Raw genomic sequence first — 23,207 nt, 5'->3', positions numbered from 1 at the left:
TAAGACCAAACTCACTTGGATTCAAGTCATAAGAACACCCATATATCTATGGTATCGCCTAAAACTACGGAAACCCCTGAGGAATCGAGTGTTTTAAAAATGCAACCAAAGACAGTCTGTACAATGTTTTTTAATTCCTGTAATGACCACAATAATTTGCTAATAGAGAAGTGGGCCAACATTTCATTTCATCTCGTATACATTTAAAGTGATTCACCAAACAGCAGTTTAAATGTTCATAACGCCCCTCCGACTCATGAATACAGCGATTGACAGTTGTGAGAGCAAAAACATTTTTTTATGTTTGTTTTTGTTGTTTTTACCATAGTACCCGATTTAAAAAGCATAAGTTGATCCATGTAACCTTATATCATAATACTTAAGAAAATAAGAAAAATCAACCAATCAGAATCCAGAATAAAATATCCTAACGGTCCTTTGGGTTCGTAAGATTTTCAAATAACAGCAATTCGCGTTAATACAGTTTATAACAAATCATCATCGTCAGTTTACGTTATTAACTGAAGCTACGTTTTTTTAAAACTTTCTGGGCGTCACTCAAGCTCATGAAGTTTCACACGACCTGGACAGTATAATTTAGTGTGAGTACACTGTTGATCGAATATCTAACGTTAATTAAAATAAATATGTTAGGTTGTCGTACTGACAGATCTTACCAAGCTAACGTTAAATAATAACGTTAGCTAAAATATCAGTTGAGGTTAATTAAGCTAGCCCGAAGTACTCAATTTGGGTGATTTTTAAAAATATATTATTATTTAAAGATTTCTGATAGGAGACTTTTCTCTCCATAGCAATACTGGAAATAGATAGAACACCCTTGTTAGCAAATGAGTTATCAACTAGCTGAGTTATCAACATGGATGCAACGTTACTTAACGTTCCATGGTTATCACACAGGAGACTTTGCGTTAGGTTAGCTAATTTAGATGAACGACAGATTATTTGATTTAACCAGCAGAGGGAGCCACCTCTTTCAAACAGGAAATGTCACTTTTAATAATAACTCTAAAATCAACATGTCCTGACCATGGTGGTCCTGATACAGTTAAAACCAGCTGACAAATTGCTGACATTCATATTAAGCAGAAGTAGGTTAGTGTCTGATGGCAATCTAACCTGCTCTGTCTAACAGTTCTTAGACTCAATAATTCAAGCCACAGAAAGTAGGAAGGGAGGAGTTTACAGCAGCTTGTGTACAGGCTACAATTTGAGTCTACAATCACAAACACGCCAGTGGGGCTAGAGGTTGTAATAAAATAAAAATAATAATTATAATGAATTAATAGTTAAATAAATATCTTGTAAAGCTTACAGTGGTTATGGTTTGAACAGCTTTTTTGTCTGTACATTCAGATATTGAAGAAATGTATTGTTTGATGTGGACAGTCAGCTCTGAAAAGTTTGGCCTTGTGAATTTGGATCTGTGAATATGAAATTTGGTCAAAATAGTGAGCAAATGAATCAAATAGAACTGTGAACAGAGATTCATATTCAGTGAGTCCAAACAATACATTTTTCCAAAGTAATAAATCATGACAATTTACTCCACAGTAGTTTATTATATGGGCAAGACCAAAACAAATATAATACCAGTGTTTCTCTGAGCTCCCCACAAAAGATACAACTTACATCAATTTCTTTCTTGAGTTTCTGCAAATAATCATTAGTTGGATAAAACCTGTGAAGCATTTTAAAGGATATCTCTTTGACTTTGTTAGTCAAAAAAACCTTTGTGGCAATAGCCAAACTCTTTCCCAACAAATATCTCCAACAAATGTGGATCAATATGATAAGGCAGAGGGTGTGCCTATGACGTCTTGTTGAAAAATAGAAAGCAAAAGTGTTTCACAAATTTCAGGAACTGGTTGAGTCATCATGTCTGAGTAATTGCTTTAATTTATTGCTTAAGCTATTAATTTACCATTATCCATGACCTCCTCCAGGTTTTATTACCTGCCATATGCTGACATGCATTTGCATTGTCTTACCTAACATTGTGTTACATCTCCACCATTTAGGTTCACACAAAAAGAATGTTGATCTCAAATCAGTAAGGAGAAATCAGCGTGAACACTATTAACAGTAGCCACACTCAGTGCCTGTCAGGATGAACCAAGTAAAGAAAGAAGACAAATATCAGTCACATGCTCCTCCGCCCTGCACACATAACCCAGGGTACCAGACCAGCCCCAACCAGCAGTGTAAGCATGTCTGAAAACACATTTATGACCACATGCCTTCAACCTGCACCACTAGTACAGATGAAACAACTTTTAGCGTTATGTTTTTCAGTTTTGTAACTCCTTGGGTAAATACCTGGGTCTTTAGCTTGCTAGATGTTGAAATGTGTTAATTCCACACTGCAGCTATATTATTTTGAAATGAAAAAAAAGAGAGAAAGAAAATAGAAAGAGAAACTATTTATTTTTATTGATCCCCGAAGGGAAATTCAAATTGTTAAGACACTTTAACACTATGTTGACAGGTACTGCTACATATCTTTTAACCACCACCCCTTTTGTTTGCCATGATGATATATTTATTTCAAAGTTATTATAATTATTTATTATCTCTTCTTATTTATGCTTATGTATTTGAGAAAGTTGTATCTTAACAAGTGTTACATTATGGCATAATGTATAAAAAAAAGAATAAAAACGTTATCGGTGCCATAATTACCACAGTGTTATGTAAGTAAATAACCTGATCTGTTATTATTTACAAGGTCTTTTTTTATCATTTTACCCCTCTCAGGTGGGTATATTCAAAGAGGTCCCGTCAACTTCCTACCTGAGGGGATACAGCCATCTATGGCCATGACCAGCACACAAACACCACAGCCTTCATCAAACACCTTTCATTACTATGGGGAGACGCTGAGCTGCCAGCAGCACTGTTGCATGCCCCCACTCCCAGGTGACACCTGATTTCCAGATTTGTGTGTGTTATGGATGTATAGTCCTCTGCATGGAGTGGAGCCTCTTCTTTTGTCTGTGTTGTTTTCTCTGCATGCTCCAGTTTCTCCCCCACCAAAAGAGCAGTAGTCTGGCTGTATCTTACAGTTCATAAATTAATATATTAAGCAAATTATTATTGTTATGTATAAAAATAGAAACTAGTAGTAGGAACTTTATTGTTGCCATAATCACAACCATGTCTTGTAATTAAAATGTCATATCTGTTATTATTTACTCCGTTTTTTTTATCCTATCAGTCTTTTCTTTTGGTCTTTTTTTTCTCCATTAAGGTTCTGTCCAGTTCCAGCATGAGGGCCCACAGAATCTGACGTCTATGGCCACGACCAGCACACAAACACTACATCCTCCACCATGCACCGTTCCATACTGCAAGAAGAAGCTGGATGTCCCGAAGATGCATAGTAATCCAGCATTGCCAGGTAACACCTCATTTGCAGACCTCTGTCACTAAATAGTCTGGATGGGGAGCAAACAAGTGTAGCAAATAAGACAAACAAAAACTGACACTTGGTCAGGCTTTCTCTGTGCATTCTTTAGCAGGTGCTGATCACCTCCCCTGCACTGAAGTTCACATCCGCAAACATCAGACCAAATTATTAGACATTTATTAAATAAAAGGAACCACCAGGAAAAAGACAAGCAAAGGAACTAAATCAGTGGTTCTCAAACTTTTTCACGTCAAGGACCCCTAAACTGACACAAATTATACATCAGACCCCCATTTGATAAGATTTTTGCTTTTAGATGTTTTATTACAGAAAGTGTGTGAACCCCATGACCAAATTAGTCAAACATTCTGTCATTGTGTTACTTATGGATGGAATTATAGTGAAAATAAATTATTCCTCTTTTTGCTGGGGACGCCCTGGAACCCCTCAACGACCCCTTGGGGCCCCTGGATCTCACTTTCAGAAATACTGTATTAAATCACACAACAGAGGACATATGTTCGGGTATCAGATAGTAGCTAATCTGATCATGAAACTGCATCAGCACTGATTGGCCACATCATCTGTTCACTTTGCAGCTTACCATCTCCACTAACAAATATCCTGTTGTCTGATAGAGATGTCTGATAAATATTTCATAAAATATATTTGATAAGATATTTTATATTCCCATAAATATATTAATGCTACATAAAACATGTACTCTATGTATGACTTTTGTTGCAGACCAACAGCATACGGCAGTGAATAAAATCTATTAAATAGTGTCAATATCCCACTAAAGAAGGTAGTCACTAAAACACTGTATAAATTCAAATGTTAACCAAATCACAGAGAAGAAAGAACCAAGTAAGATTTTTTACCACCACACCAAATGTTAAATCAACAGGTTCAGTTAGTCCTTCATTTAGCTGTGTAACACCTGCAGAGGGAGCCAGCTCCTTTACTTTGGAGTGTGAGATGATTTCATTGAGGGATCATGTTTTGCAGTTACAGGGGTTACATGAGGAACCTGGTTTTATATTGTAGGTCTTATTTGGGTTCATGTATTCACACCAAGCTTTGACATCCAATTAGTCTTCCCTTTGCATATAATAGGACTTTTGTTCTGCCTTTTAAAAAGCAATCTTGCACAGTTGTACTTGACTTTTATCCAGATATACCATTTTGATTTATAGCAATGAAAACATACTGCGTGTTAACTAATGTTATGACTGGGATACACAAAATAGTTTTGAAGAAAGAATATATGTGTTTGTGAAGTCCAAATGATCTAAGTCTCTACTGACTGTCGAAGAAAATTCCTCTCCAAAGACAAACAGCAGAGCCCCTGACTCATAGCACTGTGTCAGGGAGAGAGCAAACCATACTGTTGACATCAGGAGGCCAATGATGTCATGGTGATGTCAATGCCTCTAATTGTAAATTGCACACATAGCCTCGCTGTTGGCTGTGGTAACATTTCAGTCAGAGAGAAGACTCTGAAGGGGACAGTCTCTCTTGGAAAACCTGGGAGTTAATACAATATGGCTGTAACTGGGGATGAGACAGAAACAGGTATGTTTACCATCGTCTCTTTTATTGCCAGATCTAAAAAATAGTGGTATTTTTTTTTACATTGTTCTTCAGTTGTAATATTAATTTAGTCTCAATCATTCATTTATTATTAATGTCAACAATCAATATGGACAAATGCAGACTTACTTTGTCATAACTGAAATTGAAAAAAAAAAATCTTTGATAATTATGAGCTTTTGCTTTTCAGACATGACATGTTTGTTTACATTTTTCAGTGGATTTTTCCCAAACCACTATTAGAAAGCTCAATAATTCCCTAAAATAATATTACAAGCTGTCTTTTCTATAAAATAACAAAGGTCGAAATATTCTTTTCCCATAGTGAGTTGCAACAAGCTCACTCCGATAAAAAACATTTCTGCTCGTCTCCTCAGTCGTACTCCTTCTCTATTTCTCACTCTCTCTTTCTCGTCCTCCACTCCCGCTCCCTCTCTCTCCCTCTGTGAAATGCTTCAGTGCTCTGCCCACTCAAAGCACATAGCAGCAGTAGTTGACGTCACTGCTTTTCCTGGAACAGGCCCCCAGCAGCGACATGTAAATGCAAACCAGCGAATAAGATGCACACTGACGTCAGTCGCCGGCCACGCTGTGATTATATGCAGTGCCTTCTGCGAGATGATATGATAGAGGGGTAGTGAGGTCTTCTGGCATTGAGCAAACAATGAACAGAAGGAGAAGTAGATAAGAATGGCACCATCTTTCACTGGGTGTCTCTTTCTCTTTCAGTGTCACGCATCCATTTCGTAAGATTCTATCACAAGGATTATTCCATAGGAAGACTTTGATTTAACTTGAACTTTGACCTTTCTTGTGTGGCAGAGATGAAAGAGGAGATAAACAAATGTGTGATACAGTCACTTATACTCACTAAAGAAAATTGCATCTATTTATTATCACGAACTGTTATGACGTAAGTGGAGATTTACGCAATACTTATTTAGAAATTACCAAACTAAATTGGTTACGTTAGCATAATCGGATCCTTCCAACCAACTCATTCTAAACTACATGTTTACTTCTAACTCTGAAAAACATATTTCTCCAAGTATGAATATATAAGCAAAATGAAGTGATACCTGCATTTACAAAGGATTGGCAGTGAAAGATGCCCGTCACACGTTTCAAGAGATATAAAACTACTCTGATGTGGTTTTTCCACAAAAAAATTGAATTACCAAGTTAAAATTCTTAAAATGACATCTACTCCTTCTTTCTCATTGAAAAATCCAAAATCTAAGTGTGAATAGAGAGAATATCACACTTAAGTCGTATACTGGACCACGAGTGGTTCCCAAACTAGATGTGATGTCACAGATCATGCTCATTGTAGGTAAACAACTTAGACTCAGATTTTAGCTGAGCACAGACTTTCAGCAGATGAGTGTGAAAACAGCCCTCTAGTGTCAGACTCTGCACAAACATCATTCTGCACGTTTGGGTGGAGGCAGACCTCAAGTTAAATATATTGCTTGGTCTCCTAAAACTGTTACTTTTGGTGGTTATGTTACAGCTTGTAATTTTACAGTGACTTATTGCGTAACTCTACACAGTTGTTTGCTTGATTGGATTGTGCAACTGATTTAGACATAAATAGTCTTTACAAGTAAAGTCATTTCTTAAGTTTTAATTGTCCAACCAAATTTAGCAAATAACTAGCTTGAAGCTAGCTAATGGTTAGTAAGAACCTAGGAAAGACTTATCACACCAACTTAGTGATGGATACAACCAAGTCCTGTTGTCTGACATGTTTTGTGCCTCTGCAGGCTCCACAGGTGACTTGACTGCCTGTCAGCTGCGTAACCCCGGCTCCAGCCTCCTGCAGGGTGTGATGGGGGCCAGCACTCATAGCTCACAGAAACTTACAGAGGACGCCGTTCAAAAGAGGGAGCTCCGCTTGATGAGGAACAGGTAGAGAGGAGCTTTCACACTCATCAGCCTGAACGTTACAACCCTGACGATCAATTGGCCACGTTAATATTATTGGACAAAATTAAATTATCACAGATATATCGGTATCAGTGTATGTCAACTGATCAGGTGATACTTAAAGGTCAAGTCAGACCAGAAAGAAGAAGGGAAACATAAAAAAGGAAGTTCTTTACTTCATGTGTTCACGAAATATGGTTGTAGAGGCTTGGCGATGTGGTGATGACTCACAGGGCTACATTTCACAGTTTTAAATGCTGGTGTGACTGAAACACAAGAATAAATGTCAGTGCAGAAACACCGGAGATATGTTTGAAATAATTTAAGAACAGTGTCTCTGATACATAGTTAGATTTTCAACTGTAGAATATCCCACTCAATAGATATCTTGATCACAATTCTCTAAAAACTAATTTAAGGAATCCTTACAAAGAATGTCATATGTTTATATTATCAATATTGGTATTGGTCTAAAAATCCAGTATTAGTCTGGCTATTCTGGACATATTCACTGTATACCCACTGAGGTTCTCTTTCTATCCCTTTCCTGCTGTGTTGACTGTATAATACAGTACCACACAGCAAGTGACAGTGAATGACAATAACTGCATGTAATAATAAGATCTACAAACCTATCATCATTCCACCGCATGATTCTCCTCCATTCAGGGTGTTAGCTGCTAATTCTTAGGTAGTCTACTCATAATCTGCTCTGTAACGTGCATCATGTTTAGAGAGATGAGTGACTGTTTGGACTTGTGTTTTGAGAAGGTCAGTTGTGTGTGGACAAGTCTGGGTTGCTAGTGAACAAGCTTGGTTACTTTCTGGGTTTTTTTATACGATTTTTGCTTGCTGTCCATAGAAGGCTTTGAGCTTACAGTCTGTTCCCTGTAAACAACTGCTGGTTTTGACTCCAAATTTCTTATTTGCATTCTGCATGATTTTTACTACAATCAATGATCACGATTCTATTGCGTGAAGTCCTATCCCCAAAGTATCTAATGTCACAAACATGTTCATAATCATCCTGAATATGCTGCACCCTCATAAGAAATTGTGAGCTCTTTTTGTCTCTTGGTGTAAACTGAATCATGGCCAGAATGAGCTGTCTGTTGTATCTGGGAGAAAAGCCAAAATGTTAAGGCTTCTTTTTTCATGGTAACTGTTGTTGTTGCCTCCAGAGAAGCTGCCCGGGAGTGTCGACGAAAGAAGAAGGAATACGTCAAATGCCTGGAGAATCGCGTGGATGTGCTCGAGAATCAAAACAAGACTCTGATTGAGGAGCTTAAAGCGTTAAAAGACATCTATCGACACAAAACTGAGTGATTCCTCTGAGGAGAGGAGGGACTGGGATTATGCAGACTGTATTGGTCTGCTTCTGTGGGGTATCTTGAGGACTCTGGTTTTGCTTATACAGACATGCACACAAACACACGCACGCTCACACAAAACACTCCTTGTCCTTTCTGTTAAATGTGTTTACACTATGATGTCAATGTTTCTGGCTCTGAATTATCCATGCGCCACCACAGCGAAAACAAGAACCTTTTTCACCTCGGGGTTATTATCAGCGAAGACCTTATGTCCCTTTGCACAGGGCGGCTGAAGGAAGGAATATATGGACTACCTGCAGACTTCCAACACCTTACTAGAGACAGAGAATCAGATGTTGAAGGCTCATCTGAATACCCTGCCTCTCTTTATGTCACTAACACCGTCACTGCACTGCATTTTACATTCCTTGATGCTCAGTTTTGTCTTTCGGCTCTATTAAAAAAACTTTATAACTTGATAGTCTTTGTGATGGTCTATTTTTCTACAGAGTTTTTTCAGGGGAAAATGCTGCCAGAGGCTAAATTTTCAATGGGAATTGGAGCATCAGGGCCTCTATGTGATTTATTTTACTCCACCTAACAAAGGAATTAAACCCTACTGCATTTATTGCCCATCTTCTGAGAAATGTTTCTGCTTCTGTCCTGTGGCGTTCATATTTATTTGGCAGGAATACCCTGTGTTTGTGTATTGTTTTAAGTACCAGTGCTTGATTTGTGCAAAAAAAGTCTTTGTCTTAATATGAACAAATGTATGTTTAGTTATCAAATACACACATTTGTGGACATTTTATTAACTTACACTCTTAGTAACTAGCTGTTTCATTTTAGTATGCATGGCTGAAATGAGAAGTTATTTATGTAACTTTTATTTTGAATGATAAATTGTATGTAGAAACCCTGTCTTTTGACGAGCCTCTCAGTTGGTGCTTTATTTCCTCTTGGCTGTTGTCTTGTTATGATTACACAATATTTATAGGTTGTGTACACATTTTCAATATTTATTTGCTTCAATAAAGTAGTTTCTCAGTGTTTCTCTGTTGTTTTCACACACATTAAGTATAAGACCTAGATATTGTGTATGTTGTTCAGTGTTAAGCGGTGGCTGGAAAACCACTAAAAGACAGAAAAACAAGAAAGACGCAGAAGTTCAGTTATGAGTGTTGATGAAACTCTTATCACCATGCTGAGTCTCAGCTTTGGAATTCTGCTCAGGACACAGCGTGCTGTCCTTTAAATGATGAGTCAACTTGATTGTGCCTTCCTTTAATGCAAGGACGGCCACTTATAAAGCAAATTTCTCCTCTCTTACATCTTTTGTTGTAACAGCCACGCTGATATTACGCAGTGCACGCTGGAAGAAGGGGAAGTAAGATGAGTATTTAAACACATTTTCCATAAATCACATCCAAAGGAATGTGCATGTGCTTAAGGGGAAGGAAAGATTGGCCCTGTTTTCAGTGTTGCCATTCTTTGATTTAGTGGATCTCCTTAGATGAAACAATTACTTAAGAATGTGCTGCTTTAAAAGGAAAATTATGAAGCCTCCAACTTACAGTAGGGACCAAAACAAATCCTGATTTGACAGGAAAGACTACCCAATAAAAAAGGGAAAGACTTTCTGGAGAGTCTTTGGAAGAGTGATTGATCGTAATGATTATGGGAATGGGGATTTTGTATTTCTTTTACATGGAGCACTTCAAGTAAACATGTTCAAACATCATCAAGTCTACACTATTATTCTTTTGTGCAATGTCTTTGCTGCTTAGTGTTTGGTTGCAGTGATGATGGGTTTCCTGCTCTGTCACTCCCATGTGCAGTTTGTTAGGGAGACAGTATGGAAACAAAACAACTGAGGAAAAGAATCCAATACCACAGAGACTTGTCCTGCACCTGGGCCTATTGTGAAACCTTATTCCTGTCCAGTCTGTAACAAAACACAGTCAACTTCCACCCTGATACAGACAAAACTACACTGTGGAATGCACCAGTAGGGAACAGGAAATACTGAAAGATTTCGGTTAAACTAAGTCATTGGCACCACAGACTACACTCAGCATTTAAATGTTGCAACACCACCGAAAACAGATGAATGATTTGTGCCAATAGACCATGGCTTTAAACCATGACAACATGTCTGTGGTTTTGGTTTGCAGAATTTGAAACACTGTGTATCTTTGCAGATGTTTTAAAATATGAATCAGCATGTTCATGAGAAGTCCCCCTCCACTCATAAATTTGTTTAGTTTATTTTTACTTCAGTTGGATATTTGACAACATCCAAGTGCAGGAACATCTGTTTGATCAAAAAAATGTGTTTTATTTCAAACCAGAGACAGGCAGTGATGTTATACTGTAAATCTTGGCTGTCTTTTTTCATTAAATGCAATGTGGCTGGAGTACCAGCAGGCTGCACTACAGCACCATGTCTGATTATGGAATACAGCATGTCAACCAGTGTAATAATACAAAAGGCATCTCTATCCACTCACATCCTTTAGTCTCCAGCATCATCAGTGATAGTCTGAGGCATCAACATGTGCACATTGTCAAGGAAGCATCTCAAAGGATTAGGATATTCTTTAGGACTCCACTTTGTTTGCGTTGACCTTTACTAATCTGGCCTAATCCTGCAGTGAGATTAAGTATGAGCAGCCATTTTACTCTGTCACAAGCAATGCAAAGCCCTTATGGATTTGTCAGTCATCAGTCAAGATCAAATAATTAACTGGCACACAGAAGTATTGATAATAGGGAGATGACAGATGTCCATCTTTAGATCCATAACAGGTCTTAAAGAGCAGGGATATACAGAAGTAGAGCTCATCCACCTGTTACAACAAGAACAATATATTCTATAGGCTATACTATATATTCTGAGTTTATTGGTATTATACCAACTATATCGCCAAAATATTGGTGTCTATGACGGACTTCAGCAACCCACTTCAATCATTTGAGAGTATTCTATTCTATTCTATTCCATGTTTTTTTTTTTTCTTATTTAACTATATTGCCCAAGAGACAGTCACAATTGTTCATTTATTATACAGTTGTAGTCACCCACTTGAACCGGAACCTTTTTCATCACAGCCTAAGCGCTGTAGGTTTTTAAGACACATTTACGTGCTGCCATAAATGTAGTAATTCAGATGAAGTTACATGTACGAACATTCTCTCACAATGTGGTAAAACAGGATACGACAAATGAACAGCAGGAATACCGAGTCAGCGACTGAAATTAAAAAGAACACTTTTTAAATGCTAGGTCTCATTTTTGTGTAACTTGTTTTTAGTTAGGCTAATAAAGGACAAACAAAGTCCAAGGTTATTACTACCAACGCTTTTTAATAGGCTATGTGTCCTTGTTTTCTTCTCTTATAATATAATCAATCTGCGTTTTGAACGCGTACACTTTAAGTATTTCGCGAGGGGAAAACGAATGCAGCGCAAGAATTTATTTTAAAAAGTGGCGAGCTATTTTTGAAACGTCGGAGTTTACGCGAAGCACATGAAGGCAACACGGCAGCGGATGTAGCAGTAGCGGCAGCAGTCTACAGTACATCGGCAACCATGTAGCGCTGAGAGCAAAAAATATCTTTCCCTGACTAGCTAAAGTATCATGTCCTCAAATTCATTCATGTCGCCATAACGCAACAGTGTATCAAAATGTATTTGTGAAGATAACTGGACGCTCGGACGGGAATAACAAGGCGAGGGAGTCGACAGTGAAACGAAGCCTGTTATATACAGTATACAGAGGCACATATCTGCCCTCGCCTGAAGGCTTGGAAGGGGACGTTGGGCTACTCTTCTGATTTATTAACCTATCTAAGCGTTTTATCAGCCTTTTAAATGGCTCTGCATGACCAGCTAAGCCTATTTTAGACTAGGGGAAGGGCGTGTAACGCTAACGGATACCCGGGGCCAGTTTGTAGTTTTGCACCAGGTCTGTCTATCCGCGTTACCGCCCCGTTTTTTCACTCTCTTGTAGTAACATTGAGCGCCAAGAGAAGGCTAGAGATAAAGTGTTAGACGAGGAATATCGCAACAACCTGCTTACACCATGGGGAATACAACCTCTTGCTGCGTGTCGTCGAGCCCCAAACACCGGAGGAACAACCACTCCAGGCTGGAGCCCTATCGGCCAGAGCCGGAGCTGAGCCGGGAGGACACGGGCTGCAACCTCCAGCACATCAGCGACAGAGAAAATATAGACGGTAAGATGCAGACTTAGCTTATTCCTCATGACCGACGAGTCTCAATGCGATTTAAACAATATTAAAACCAAACACATAGACTACCAATTTCCAAAATGTTTATTATTATGTTGTAAAGTAGCTCTGGACAGTGATGTATTGTCCTTTGAAGAGTTAAACTGGTATTAACAGATAATGAGAGCTTGCAACATCTGTGCAAAGGACCCACCCACCCGTTACAGCACTAACTACAGTACGTTTCCCTTTCATTGGATCTAGGTCACTGCTTCTCAAACTTTTTCACGTCAAGGACCCCTAGACTGGCACAAATTAGACCACAGACCCCCATCTGATATGATTTTTGCTTTTAGATGTTTTATTAAAGAAAGTGTATGAAACCCATGAACAAAATAGTCATACATTCTGTCATTGAGTTACTTATGGATTGAATTATAGTGAAAATAAATGATTCTCCTTTTTGTGGGGGACCCCTTGCAACTCCCTCAAGAATCCATGGCGATCCCTGGACCCCACTTTGAGAGCCACTGATCTAGAGCATATTGGAAATCAGCCTTGAGATTGTAGTAGATTGTAATTGTCCAAACTGGGGTGTCAGGGTACCAGCAAAATGAGATATACTTTGATATTCCTGTCCGTTTGCATGTTTTGCTGCAGGTCTGCTCTGGGAAAGAACATGTTCTGATGGTCACACGTTCTTGTTATCTTCTATCCTTATTATTAAGAGCTTCCAGGTTGGTGCTGCATTGGATAAAACCTGGTGGTTTGGCAGTCTGTGGTCAGCTTTTTCCCCCCCTTGTTGTGCTCTTTTACTCAAAAAAAAGGGAATCCCTCTCTGACAGGCTTGGATGTTGTCTTTTTACTACAATGTCCAGAAGGCAGTTTGAATGAGTTTGCTAAGGGAGAAATGACTCAGTGTAGGATCTCAAGCTTATGTCATCTCCACCATGTGTCTGCGTGTGAATGCGGGTGTGTGTGTAAGGTGATGACAGTGTATTGAAGGGTGAGTGTGAATTTGTGTTCCAGTGGGAGGTGTTGTGAGAATGATGGACAGTGTTTATGGCAGGGGAAGGGGATCCATTTAATTCCTCCGGAGAGCTGGATAGGAAATGACCAGCAACACGTTTTAACTTTCCATTAACACCAGCACAGTCACACTCGACTGTACATTTAAGGGAATGGCCTGTTGGGAGGTTTTAGCGAGTGTCCCAGCAGAATGAAGACCAGTTTAGTGAAAATGTTGTGGAGACAAAAGATGTTTTCATCCTGAACAAATACAACATTTTATCAGACATCACAGTACCTTGGGATTCTCTGGTGCACGATTTCTATCATTCATCCGGGTATAATGAGATTTTAAGTGTGTCTAATTATGTATCACTGATACAAAAAATTTGAAACGCCAGTAATTATTAAAGAAATGGGGAGGAGGGAGACAAGGAGGGAATACAACACAGGAAAACATCACAGCATGCCAACACAATAAGGAAATTACCTGCAATGCTGGAGAAAATATGCAGCTATTAGCAACCAGCTCTAAACTCCACGCAGGTCATAGCATTAGCACCCAACTTGGCATCACAGCCTCTCAGACTGGAGTCTTACTGATGGCTTTTGTCATGCAGTGCAGAGCGTTTTGAGTACAAATAGCACAAACAACCCTTTACAGGATGGTATGATGTCAGCCAAAAACAGGTCAAAATGCCACTTGGATGTCTATCTCACTTTCTCTGGCATGACAGGTTTCTTCCCAAAGCTATATTGCTCAGTTGTAATGATGTGCTGCAAAAAGGGCCAGTCAACCTCACTGTACTCCTCTCTGTGAGGATTGGGCTCCCTGGAGTGAGTAATCAGGAAAGCCTCAGGCCTCTGAACTGTGCCTTCTTATACAACTTTATTATTATCATGGAATGGGTGGGCTCACCAGTATGGTTTTTGAAGACCAATCATATATTGTCACTGTATTTTTGGACTGAAGCTGCTGAAAGGTAGATATTTTGTGCTAATATCCATCCATCCATCCATTCATTTTCTGTTACTGGGTCGCTGTAGTAGCAGGCTTGGCAAAGTATCTCGCACATCCCTCTTCCTAGGCATTCCAAGACAGGATGGGATATATGATCCCTCCAGCATGTTTGGGTCTGTCCCGGGATATCCTCCCAGTTGGACGTGCCTGGAATACCTCCACAGGGAGGCGTCAAGGGGGCATCCTAATCAGATGTTTGAACCGGCTTTTTCGGGTGAACCAGACACACCACAAAGGAAATTCAGTTTGGTCGCGCTTGTGCCAGGAACATGATTCTTTTGATAATCACCCACAGTTGGAACAATTAGTACATCATTTTGAACTCTTTCATGCCTGAAAAAAAAAATCCAAAATTAGTATGAATGAAGCAATGAGACAGGATTTACTTCAGATCATCATGAGATACTAAAAGTCTCATCGCGACCCCTTGTTAAAGGATTTGTAGATGGGTGAGAAGTTGCTTTTATGACAGGTCCTATTGCAGTTTTTAGTTTGCCTCTCCTGGAGCTTGCAAAATAATATCACCTCAGTTATATTGGGAATAAACATTCACTGACTCACTGATATCGAGTGTTTACTGAAAGACCAATATCAGCCTGAGTTACTGGCTAATATACACTCACCAGCCACTTTATTAGAGACACCTGTGCAATCTAATGCAACCCAATACAACAGCTCTGCCATGAATTCTACTTTTACAAAGCTTATACATTATCAGTCTTTGTTTACATTGTCAGAAAGGTGATAATTTTACTTTATGTTTATTATTGAGGTTGTGTATGTGTAACCTTGTAGTCAGTGCATGTAACTTTTTGTCCACACAAGAGGTCAGTCTCAAGGATAATTCTTCTGTCATCAACTTGCTCAAAATCTTGGAATTGTGCATTTTAGGATAAATGTGATCATTAAAGGAAAGTAAAAGCAAGAGCTGGTTTTTAGTGTTTGTCCTAAGCTAAGTTTAAGCATGTCTGTAAGTAATGACCCTTTGACCCTGTCACTAGACCTCTAATTGCATTCCATAGCCAGCTTGGTCCAGGTCAATGAGTACATGGGAAAGTCACATATAAGTCACCATGCCTGAGACTTACTATAGTAAAGATCTGGTGTAATCTTGAACACTCTGTGAACAGTAAATATGGAAATCATGTGGTGCAAGGAGATTGGATGTCTGTGCTATGAACGACTGAGGAAATAGATCCTCAAGTGTTTATCTTGCCTGATTGGCTCTTATAGAGTAGGGCAGTATGATGGTTATCTAGCTCTTGTGGTTTCTCGGTTTTATTTGATTTGGCTTTACCAGAACAAATAATACGTTTTTTTCATTGTGTGTTGTTTTGTGACTCTGCACTAATGTGTGTGTGTTTATGTGTGTGACCTTGAGAGCATTGAGTGTGTGATTACCAAAAAAAACAAAATCTACCATGAGAACTGTCGACAGTGGTGACCACACACACCACACACACACTATTAAATGTGCACAAACAAAACACACACAGTGGTCATTGAACAGCCTCCTTATAAATATGAGAGACCAGGGCTTTCAAATGGCCCCTTGCATAAATCAGCAATGTAATCTGATTTTCCCGAGCAATTGCTCCCTCTCTAGACATTCCCATGTGTGTTCTCATCTTAACTCATACACCCGTCAGAGATAAAGAGGCTCATGCTTCTCCCAACAGCTTATTTATCTCTATTTATGCCTATTTGTGTTCAGTCCGTCATGCTACATAGATTTTACTTCACAGCATGTACATCTACTTGTAAGTACATGCCAATACCATGGGACGGGTCTTTCAGGGTCAAGTCCATCACTTGTCTTTGACTGGAATATAAAGATTATGCAGGCCTAAAGGGTAGTTAAGTTTTATGACTGTTATCAACACAAAGGTTAAGTAATTGATTCCCGAGGGGGGAGGAAATCACTTGTGAAATACTACTGCTCTCTGGCTAGTGTTGTTCGACTGGTGTCTCAGTGTGGTCACTGAGCAGATTCCACAGTTAAGATGCTTTCTAGTCTGAATTTGATATAAAAAATGCATGGAAACTTAGATACAAGTGTTTTCTAAAGTCTATAAAAGGCGGCTCTTTGGATATTGGATGTTGGCAGCCGGCAGCAGTGATGTGGGTATAAAGGTTTCATCAGCATGGCTTCACACAGCATCAAATACCTTTTTATAGTTTTATTAAAACAACCACAATCTAACAATAATGAATAGTCTCATATTTTGTAATTTAAATGGGGAAAAAAAGCAAAACAATCTCTCCTTTTCTTGATCCCACGCATATTTTCAACTGAGCGATGTGCTATATTTATATATTTGGTAGACAATCTCTGAAACAGATGTATTAGAAGCAGCCCTTTTCTTATCTTCTCTTGAGAGAAATAAGCTGTCTGAAAAGACTTGCTGAGATGGAGATTTTATGTCCTTTGCACCATACAGAAGATGAAGGCTTGCCCTGGAAGATGAGGAGGAGAGGATGATGGAGGGCATGATGCTCAGGGATTAAGATTAAAGATTGTCATATATGTAACTCTAGCTCAACACTTCTAGGTTCACCGTCATTGCAGCGTTCAAAGGAGAAAGGGACATTCTTTGCTATTCCCAGACCTTCCAAACAAATAGCTGAGCTATTTTTAGCCTAATTTGATCAGGGAGCATTGTATTGTGGTATTGCGGCACAGCAGCTCTAAGTAAAGGAGTAAACTAAAGTAAACCTAGGCCGCTCATGATGTGAATGGCTCAGAAATAAGAGAGAATGGAGAGGATGAAACAGATGGATCTCTCACCCTGTTTGGGTTTTACTTAACATAGACATCTGTAAATGAGCAATGGCTCCAGGCCCAGCATTTGTCTCTGTCTCATCGGTGTTAAAGTTAGTTATTTCTGGAGCACACACGCACACATATTGATGAGTCTTGCTTGCAGGCTAATTGAAATCTGGACATGGATTATTCATGCTTGGTTGATGAGCCTGGGGAGTCTCCACAGTATGAATTCCAGACGAGTTGACCTAGATGTATGGTATATGATACTATTTTGTTTTGATTGTTGGCGAAGTGAAAAATGCTTCTGATTGTGTCTTGAGTTTCGTACACATTTCGATTTAGATTTAGCTGACAGTGTTCTCCAACACGCCTCATAGTCACTGCAACATCAGCATGATTTCAAATCTGTTACTTACAATAATTACAAACATCTATTATTAAACAGTCATATGTTTTATGCATGTTGTATGCATGTGAAAGCCATAACCGCTAAATAGTGTTTCTACCTCCAAATAAAACATGTAAAATACACAAATTGTGTAAAAAAGTTTGAGAATAAATCAGATGTAAATGTATCTTGTTTACCTTCATTATGACAAAATCAAATTAGTCAAATAAACGGTGAATGGGTCAGTTTGACTTTATTGGGGGACGCTTTAAATGTCAGATCAGTCTAAAAAAGGGGTTTTTGCCCACGCGATGTAACCAGTGCAAAAGACGTTAAAAATAAATTGTACAACCACGATATTAATCAAATCAGCTGTCTCCTTCGTTATGGCTTCAACTTTCATCCTTTCATGGATGAATAAATGAATATCCAGTAAAACACTAAAGCATGTGAGCAAGTAGGATTTCAAACAAGAGTTTGTTTCAGTAAAATATGCAGCTGTTATGTAATAAATGATCATCATGCTCAAGATGGTCATTAACGAAGACGTCAACCGCAAGATAAGTTTTCAGATCAATCCCTGATGCAACCTTTGAGAGAACAGGCAACACTCTTCTTTCTTCGTATCATTAAACTTTTCAACCTGCTGCTGTTTTCCAGCAGTGATACAGCTCCATCTTCCGCACCAGGTGCCACATTTGGCTCATTTATGTGGCCCTTTTTGTAAATGTCCCATCATGTCTGAATAAAGCTGTAAAAAATGCCATCCACGTGTCAAATAATGGCCGTAAAAACTGACTGAAGCGAGGCCAGTTAGAGGGCCAATAGATGTTCCTCTACACTGCTGAGAGCATGATCTATTGCTGCCACAGACTGTCTGCCGGGATTTCCTGTCCTCCCATTGCAGTTAACTTTATCAGCAGTTAGTGCATTTACACTGCGTTCATTAGATTATCTTATCTGTGCAGGTGTATGAAACTTTGTTTATCCAGGGATAATGGGTAAAATACAGATGGAATGCTTTGCTTCACAGCCAGGTCTCTCTTCATGCTTTAGAATGTGTCGCTTTGTCCATCTATCAGTTTGGACACCTGTAGTTGTAGTGCCTGTCTGTTATTTACCACACTGTATTGTATTTGTGTTTATGGCTGTCTCCGCACTGACAGCCATGTCTAATAGGAGACAAACTGTAAGCCTGCTCTTGTCTGCAAACCCATTATGCATGAGAAATGAATCAAATAGCAGAAGCGGGTATGGTTGTTTGTGAGATTCTAAATCATATCAGGTTAAGCGACTCACAACCATTGCCTCTTCAAAAACAATTCATCTACTTTACCACTTCTCGTTTTTGCTCACAAAAGCCAGCAATTTCCCAGAAGGAATAACAAATCATTTCAGAGGGAGCGGCTTCCATTGTAAAAACAAATTAACCGATTTTACAAAGTGTTAATGAAAATGCAATTGCCTGTGACAATCTCATTCTGGTGTCTCGTTTTGGCTTGGCTTGGCCTCCACGTGGGAAGATGCATCCACAGCTCACAAATTACCTGCTCACGTGTTCACTCATAGTGCCGCTGTCTCCTGAGAAATTCACATTGTAATGGTCTACTGGCAGTTCTGATGAAGAGCAGGGATGAAGACTCTGGATCACTGATCGTGAACATTCATTAAAATAAGAGAATGTATCTCTGCATGGAAGACAGGCCTGAAATGCATTTTCAACTACCACACTTCTTCTAACCAATCTACAGTATGACATATCGTTAAATCCTTAAATCATTTCAAATACTTTGGGTTGGGATCATAGTGGAGGTAAAGTGGAGTGTGACTGTGGCTGATCACTTGAGTTCATTATTCACAGTCAAGTCCAATAGTTGACAGCAAAATAATGCTGCCATTGTGCTTCTACCAGAGATAGGAAAAAGAATGATAAAAAGAAAACGTGTCAACATGGAAAGGACATTTACTTTCCCTCAAATTGATAAAACATTGACATTTTGGAGATGGATAGTAGATGTAGAGTAGAAGGTCCATGTTCATAAGAGCCATTATATTAATATCTGTGTTTGAAGTCGGTCCTGATGATCCACTGGGACTCAAAGGAGCTTGGAAAAGGGCTTCCCCCCCATGCCCATTCTGAATATTTTAGTTCCCTTTCTGATGGTCGGAGCAGGCTGACACTGCTTGAGAAAAAAAAAAAAAAGACAAAAGCAACCTCAGGGATTTGTACTGTAAAATTGCTTAACCTTTATGTTTGTTTTGGTTCTGTGCTGTCAAAGTGTTAAGCTTAGGCTTTGGCAAGATGGTTGAGTAGTGAAGCGTGGGAATGCCAATAGCCTCTGTGATCCAAGTCTTCACCTCATCATTTGGACTTTATTTCCCAAATCCAGTTTGTCAAGATTGTGTTGCTTCTTGGATGCGGGAAGAGAAAAAAAAAAAAAAAACAGTGAAAAAAAAACAGTGAATGCCCTTCAGTGTTGAGTGTCTAAGTAAATTCCCATCAGTGCTCTTGAATGGTGTAATCAGAAATTAGCTTACATAATGCAGTCTGTCTATTTGCTCGCTGAAGTGATGCTTTCAAGTACGTACACGCTTGGGAACGGGACTCGGTGGCAATTAGATGTGGTGTTTGGGAGCTTAAGAGATCATTTGGGCACAGCTGTCAGAAGGTCACGTGCATAACTGGCAAATTTGTGTTGTGAAATAGGAGAGACTACTGTGTGTAGCTTTTGAGCTGAGAGGATGGAGTCACCCAAATTGTGCAGACTGATCAGGTCTGCAGGGTTAGTCTTTATGTGGTTTTCACAATTGGATTTAGAGTAGAGCTTTGCATTTATTACCTCAGAGCCAATTCTGACCAAGTGAAACAGAAAGAGTGAGTCTCTTCATCGAGGTCTAAGCCTCGTCTGAAGATAAGTATGAATCAACTCTTAGATGGTCTGCTTAAACAATAATTATGTTACTGTTGAATCCTGGACTGGACAGATAGATCTGGGTGAAAAAGTTGACAAACAGCTCTTTTCTCTCAGCCCCCATTACCCAATGTGGTGATGCCCTTGTGCAAGGCACCTAAGCCCTAAAGTAGGCCAATGGGACCAACCTGTGTTCAACAGATTGGACTGTGGTTGTATTAACTGGACCAGCTGTGCATACAGGAACAGTGTGACAACTGGGGTAGGGTGTAACGATAAAATGGGATGAATGTGTCTCAAGAAATTCCAAATGAAACAACCAAATTCCATTTTTTTTTGTTTTGTTTTGTGGTTAAACATAAAACTCACTCAAGAAAAAGGAAATTGTTCGCTGCACTTTTTCCTGTTCTAAAGTTCCAAACTGACTGAAGAAAATACTATACATGGAGGCGGAAATGTGCAGATTCACACATTCATTCTTATGACCTGACGTCAGCCCTACAGCTGCTGCTGCTGGACTCGCTACATAAACAGCTATGTGTGGATGAAGAGTCATACATTTTTTCCCCTTAGAAATATAACCTCCTTCCTTAAGCAGGAACTTGTAATTAATAGGATGAACTGATTAACAGTGGATTCCCTCTGATGGGCAGCACTGTGGCAGCACTTTAATCAAACTGAGACACAGACATACACATTCACAAATTCACACTTTCACAAGTGAATACCAACATGTGCTTTCACATGTGGGCTTTTCATGTGACTGTCCCATGAGGATAACTGCAATCACATGCTGCTCTCCCCTATAGAAGAACTCATGAAGTTTGAATAGATCATTCTGATGTATTGGGTGAAAGCAGAGAGAGTGAAGCCATGATGTTTGTGGACTCAGGGCTAATTTAGCCAGCTCACTGAGCATGCAGCCATCAGATGGTACTACTAGATTTGCTGGTGGTGTTTTGGTGAGCAGGTGCAGCGGTAATTACTTGCTGCTGATTGGCTGTTAGAAGTGACCTGGGCCAGCATGGCGCAACAACACCAAACAGGCAATACAGTTGACAACAGGCAATTTCAATGGACATAATAGTTCATTGAAATGGTTTGCCTCAGTGTGATTATGGTGCAGCAAATGTGCCATCTTTTTTTATGAAGAATGGGTGAAAGATGTTGTTTTCCATTGTATTTTAAGTCACAAAATGATAATGCTACTCTTGATCTTTGAGGGCATACTGAGTCTATCCCAGCACATGTTCTGCAGAGAGGCAGGCTACACCTTGGACAGGTTGCCAGTCTGTGTCAGCTACCCTAATAACTACAGTACATATGTGTGTACCAGTGCCTTTATGCATCACTGATAAAAGCCATTGTTAATCTAGTGTGTTTATTTGTGTTGGTTTATGCATGTGTGCTAACGCTTGTATGTGGGCATGTGTGTGTGCATGCCAGCATTTGCATGCGCGTATGCCTTGTGTGGAAATGTCAACACAGACAGAGTATGTCAGAGCTTGGCACAGATGGCCTTCCTGTCATCCTCAGCTCCTTCCACAGCTTGACACCGGATGAACCTCACAGAGAGAGAGAGGGAGGTTTGGATTAAACAAGTAGTTGTGAGGGGAAGATATAGGGTGGTGTCAGGTTAATGCATCACAGGGCGATCATGGTTGAACAGCTTTCACTGGCAATCACTTCTCTAATATTTGTGTATCTAACTTTTAGGGCCAAAAAGCACTTCTGCTTTGCTTTTGCAACTGGATTCAGAAGAGCTGTACTAGCATGAAAAAAGAGTGTTTGAGGATAGCGGCAATTTTACTGGTTTAATTCCTTTGCATTAGAGTTTGTATTGAAAAAGGATGCTAATGTGCATTATCCTACAATATCATTGAGCTCAAGCATGTCTATCTAACTCACTCCCTGCAGACACGGTGATATTTTCAGACTTTTCTCACAGACGTAACTGCTGTCGATACCTACTAGCGGTGCACGGATCATGTTGTGCAGGGGCAGATGGTCAGTAGCAGGAGAGTGACTTGGGGGGTCATGTTGCCTTTTTAAGCATTACACGTCTGTTATAATGATGCATCTTTGTTACCCTCACATGTCCTCTGATCCCAGGAATGAAGCCATTGATCTCAAGCAGCCATGTACATTTGTACCGTACATGCTATTTTAAAGACATCTCCCGAAAGTTAAAAACATAATCGTTCTTTCCTGTGAGCGAGTATTCAAATTGTTTGTTTTTATTACCCATCACTCCATCATTTTTTTATTTTTAAATGCTCTCAGTGCTGTTGCCTCTAATTGGCCATTTCCCTCCCATGTGTCAGCGCTCATAGGACCCAGCTGTCTGTCCACTCTTTACACCATAATTGCTGTCCCCCAGTGTGTCTGTACTGATGAACTCCATGACAGTATTTTACCACAGTCACGCCTCTGTTGTGTGTGTATAGACGTGTATGTAGTTACACTAAATGTTTTAAAGTTGTGGCATTTCTGAACATATTGGACAGCAAGGGTTGCTTGTTTTATGATGCCTTTTAACTCAGCTTCCACACATTCAAACTGTAAAATTAGATGTTTTTACTACTTAATTCTTTGTACTCTGTCACTCACC

General features: G+C 39.4%; 2 protein-coding genes across 7 annotated transcripts in view; both read left to right on the top strand.

Moving 5' to 3' along the window:
* The first annotated feature begins 66 nt into the window (after window positions 1–66).
* LOC137173027 (cAMP-responsive element modulator-like) lies at window positions 67–9,320 on the top strand. 3 transcript variants are annotated; one of them, XM_067577708.1, is made up of 6 exons: window positions 67–602; window positions 2,043–2,225; window positions 2,779–2,940; window positions 3,272–3,421; window positions 6,793–6,937; window positions 8,137–9,320. In XM_067577708.1, the coding sequence occupies exons 2-6, from the start codon at window positions 2,132–2,134 to the stop codon at window positions 8,279–8,281; spliced, it is 696 nt and encodes a 231-aa protein (XP_067433809.1). In that variant the 5' UTR covers window positions 67–602; window positions 2,043–2,131; the 3' UTR covers window positions 8,282–9,320. The 3 variants fall into 3 exon arrangements, with proteins under 3 accessions (XP_067433809.1, XP_067433810.1, XP_067433811.1); XM_067577709.1 differs by lacking the exon at window positions 2,043–2,225 and having other exon boundaries at window positions 126–602; XM_067577710.1 differs by lacking the exons at window positions 67–602; window positions 2,043–2,225; window positions 2,779–2,940; window positions 3,272–3,421 and adding an exon at window positions 4,854–5,008.
* A 2,495-nt stretch (window positions 9,321–11,815) lies between these two features.
* The window catches only part of ccny (cyclin Y), a 41,191-nt gene continuing 29,799 nt past the window's right edge, over window positions 11,816–23,207 (top strand). For all 4 annotated transcript variants that reach the window (XM_067577580.1, XM_067577578.1, XM_067577579.1 and 1 more), the window contains exon 1: window positions 11,816–12,506. In XM_067577580.1, the coding sequence (XP_067433681.1) occupies window positions 12,353–12,506 (154 nt within the window). In that variant the 5' untranslated portion in view covers window positions 11,816–12,352. The remainder of the gene's footprint in view (window positions 12,507–23,207) is intronic.

This window comes from Thunnus thynnus, chromosome 21 (assembly GCF_963924715.1).
Source record: "Thunnus thynnus chromosome 21, fThuThy2.1, whole genome shotgun sequence".
In the NCBI taxonomy this organism is placed as follows: domain Eukaryota; kingdom Metazoa; phylum Chordata; class Actinopteri; order Scombriformes; family Scombridae; genus Thunnus; species Thunnus thynnus.
The sequence above is the reverse complement of the archived record's forward strand: the minus strand, read 5'-3'. Positions and strand labels throughout refer to the sequence as shown.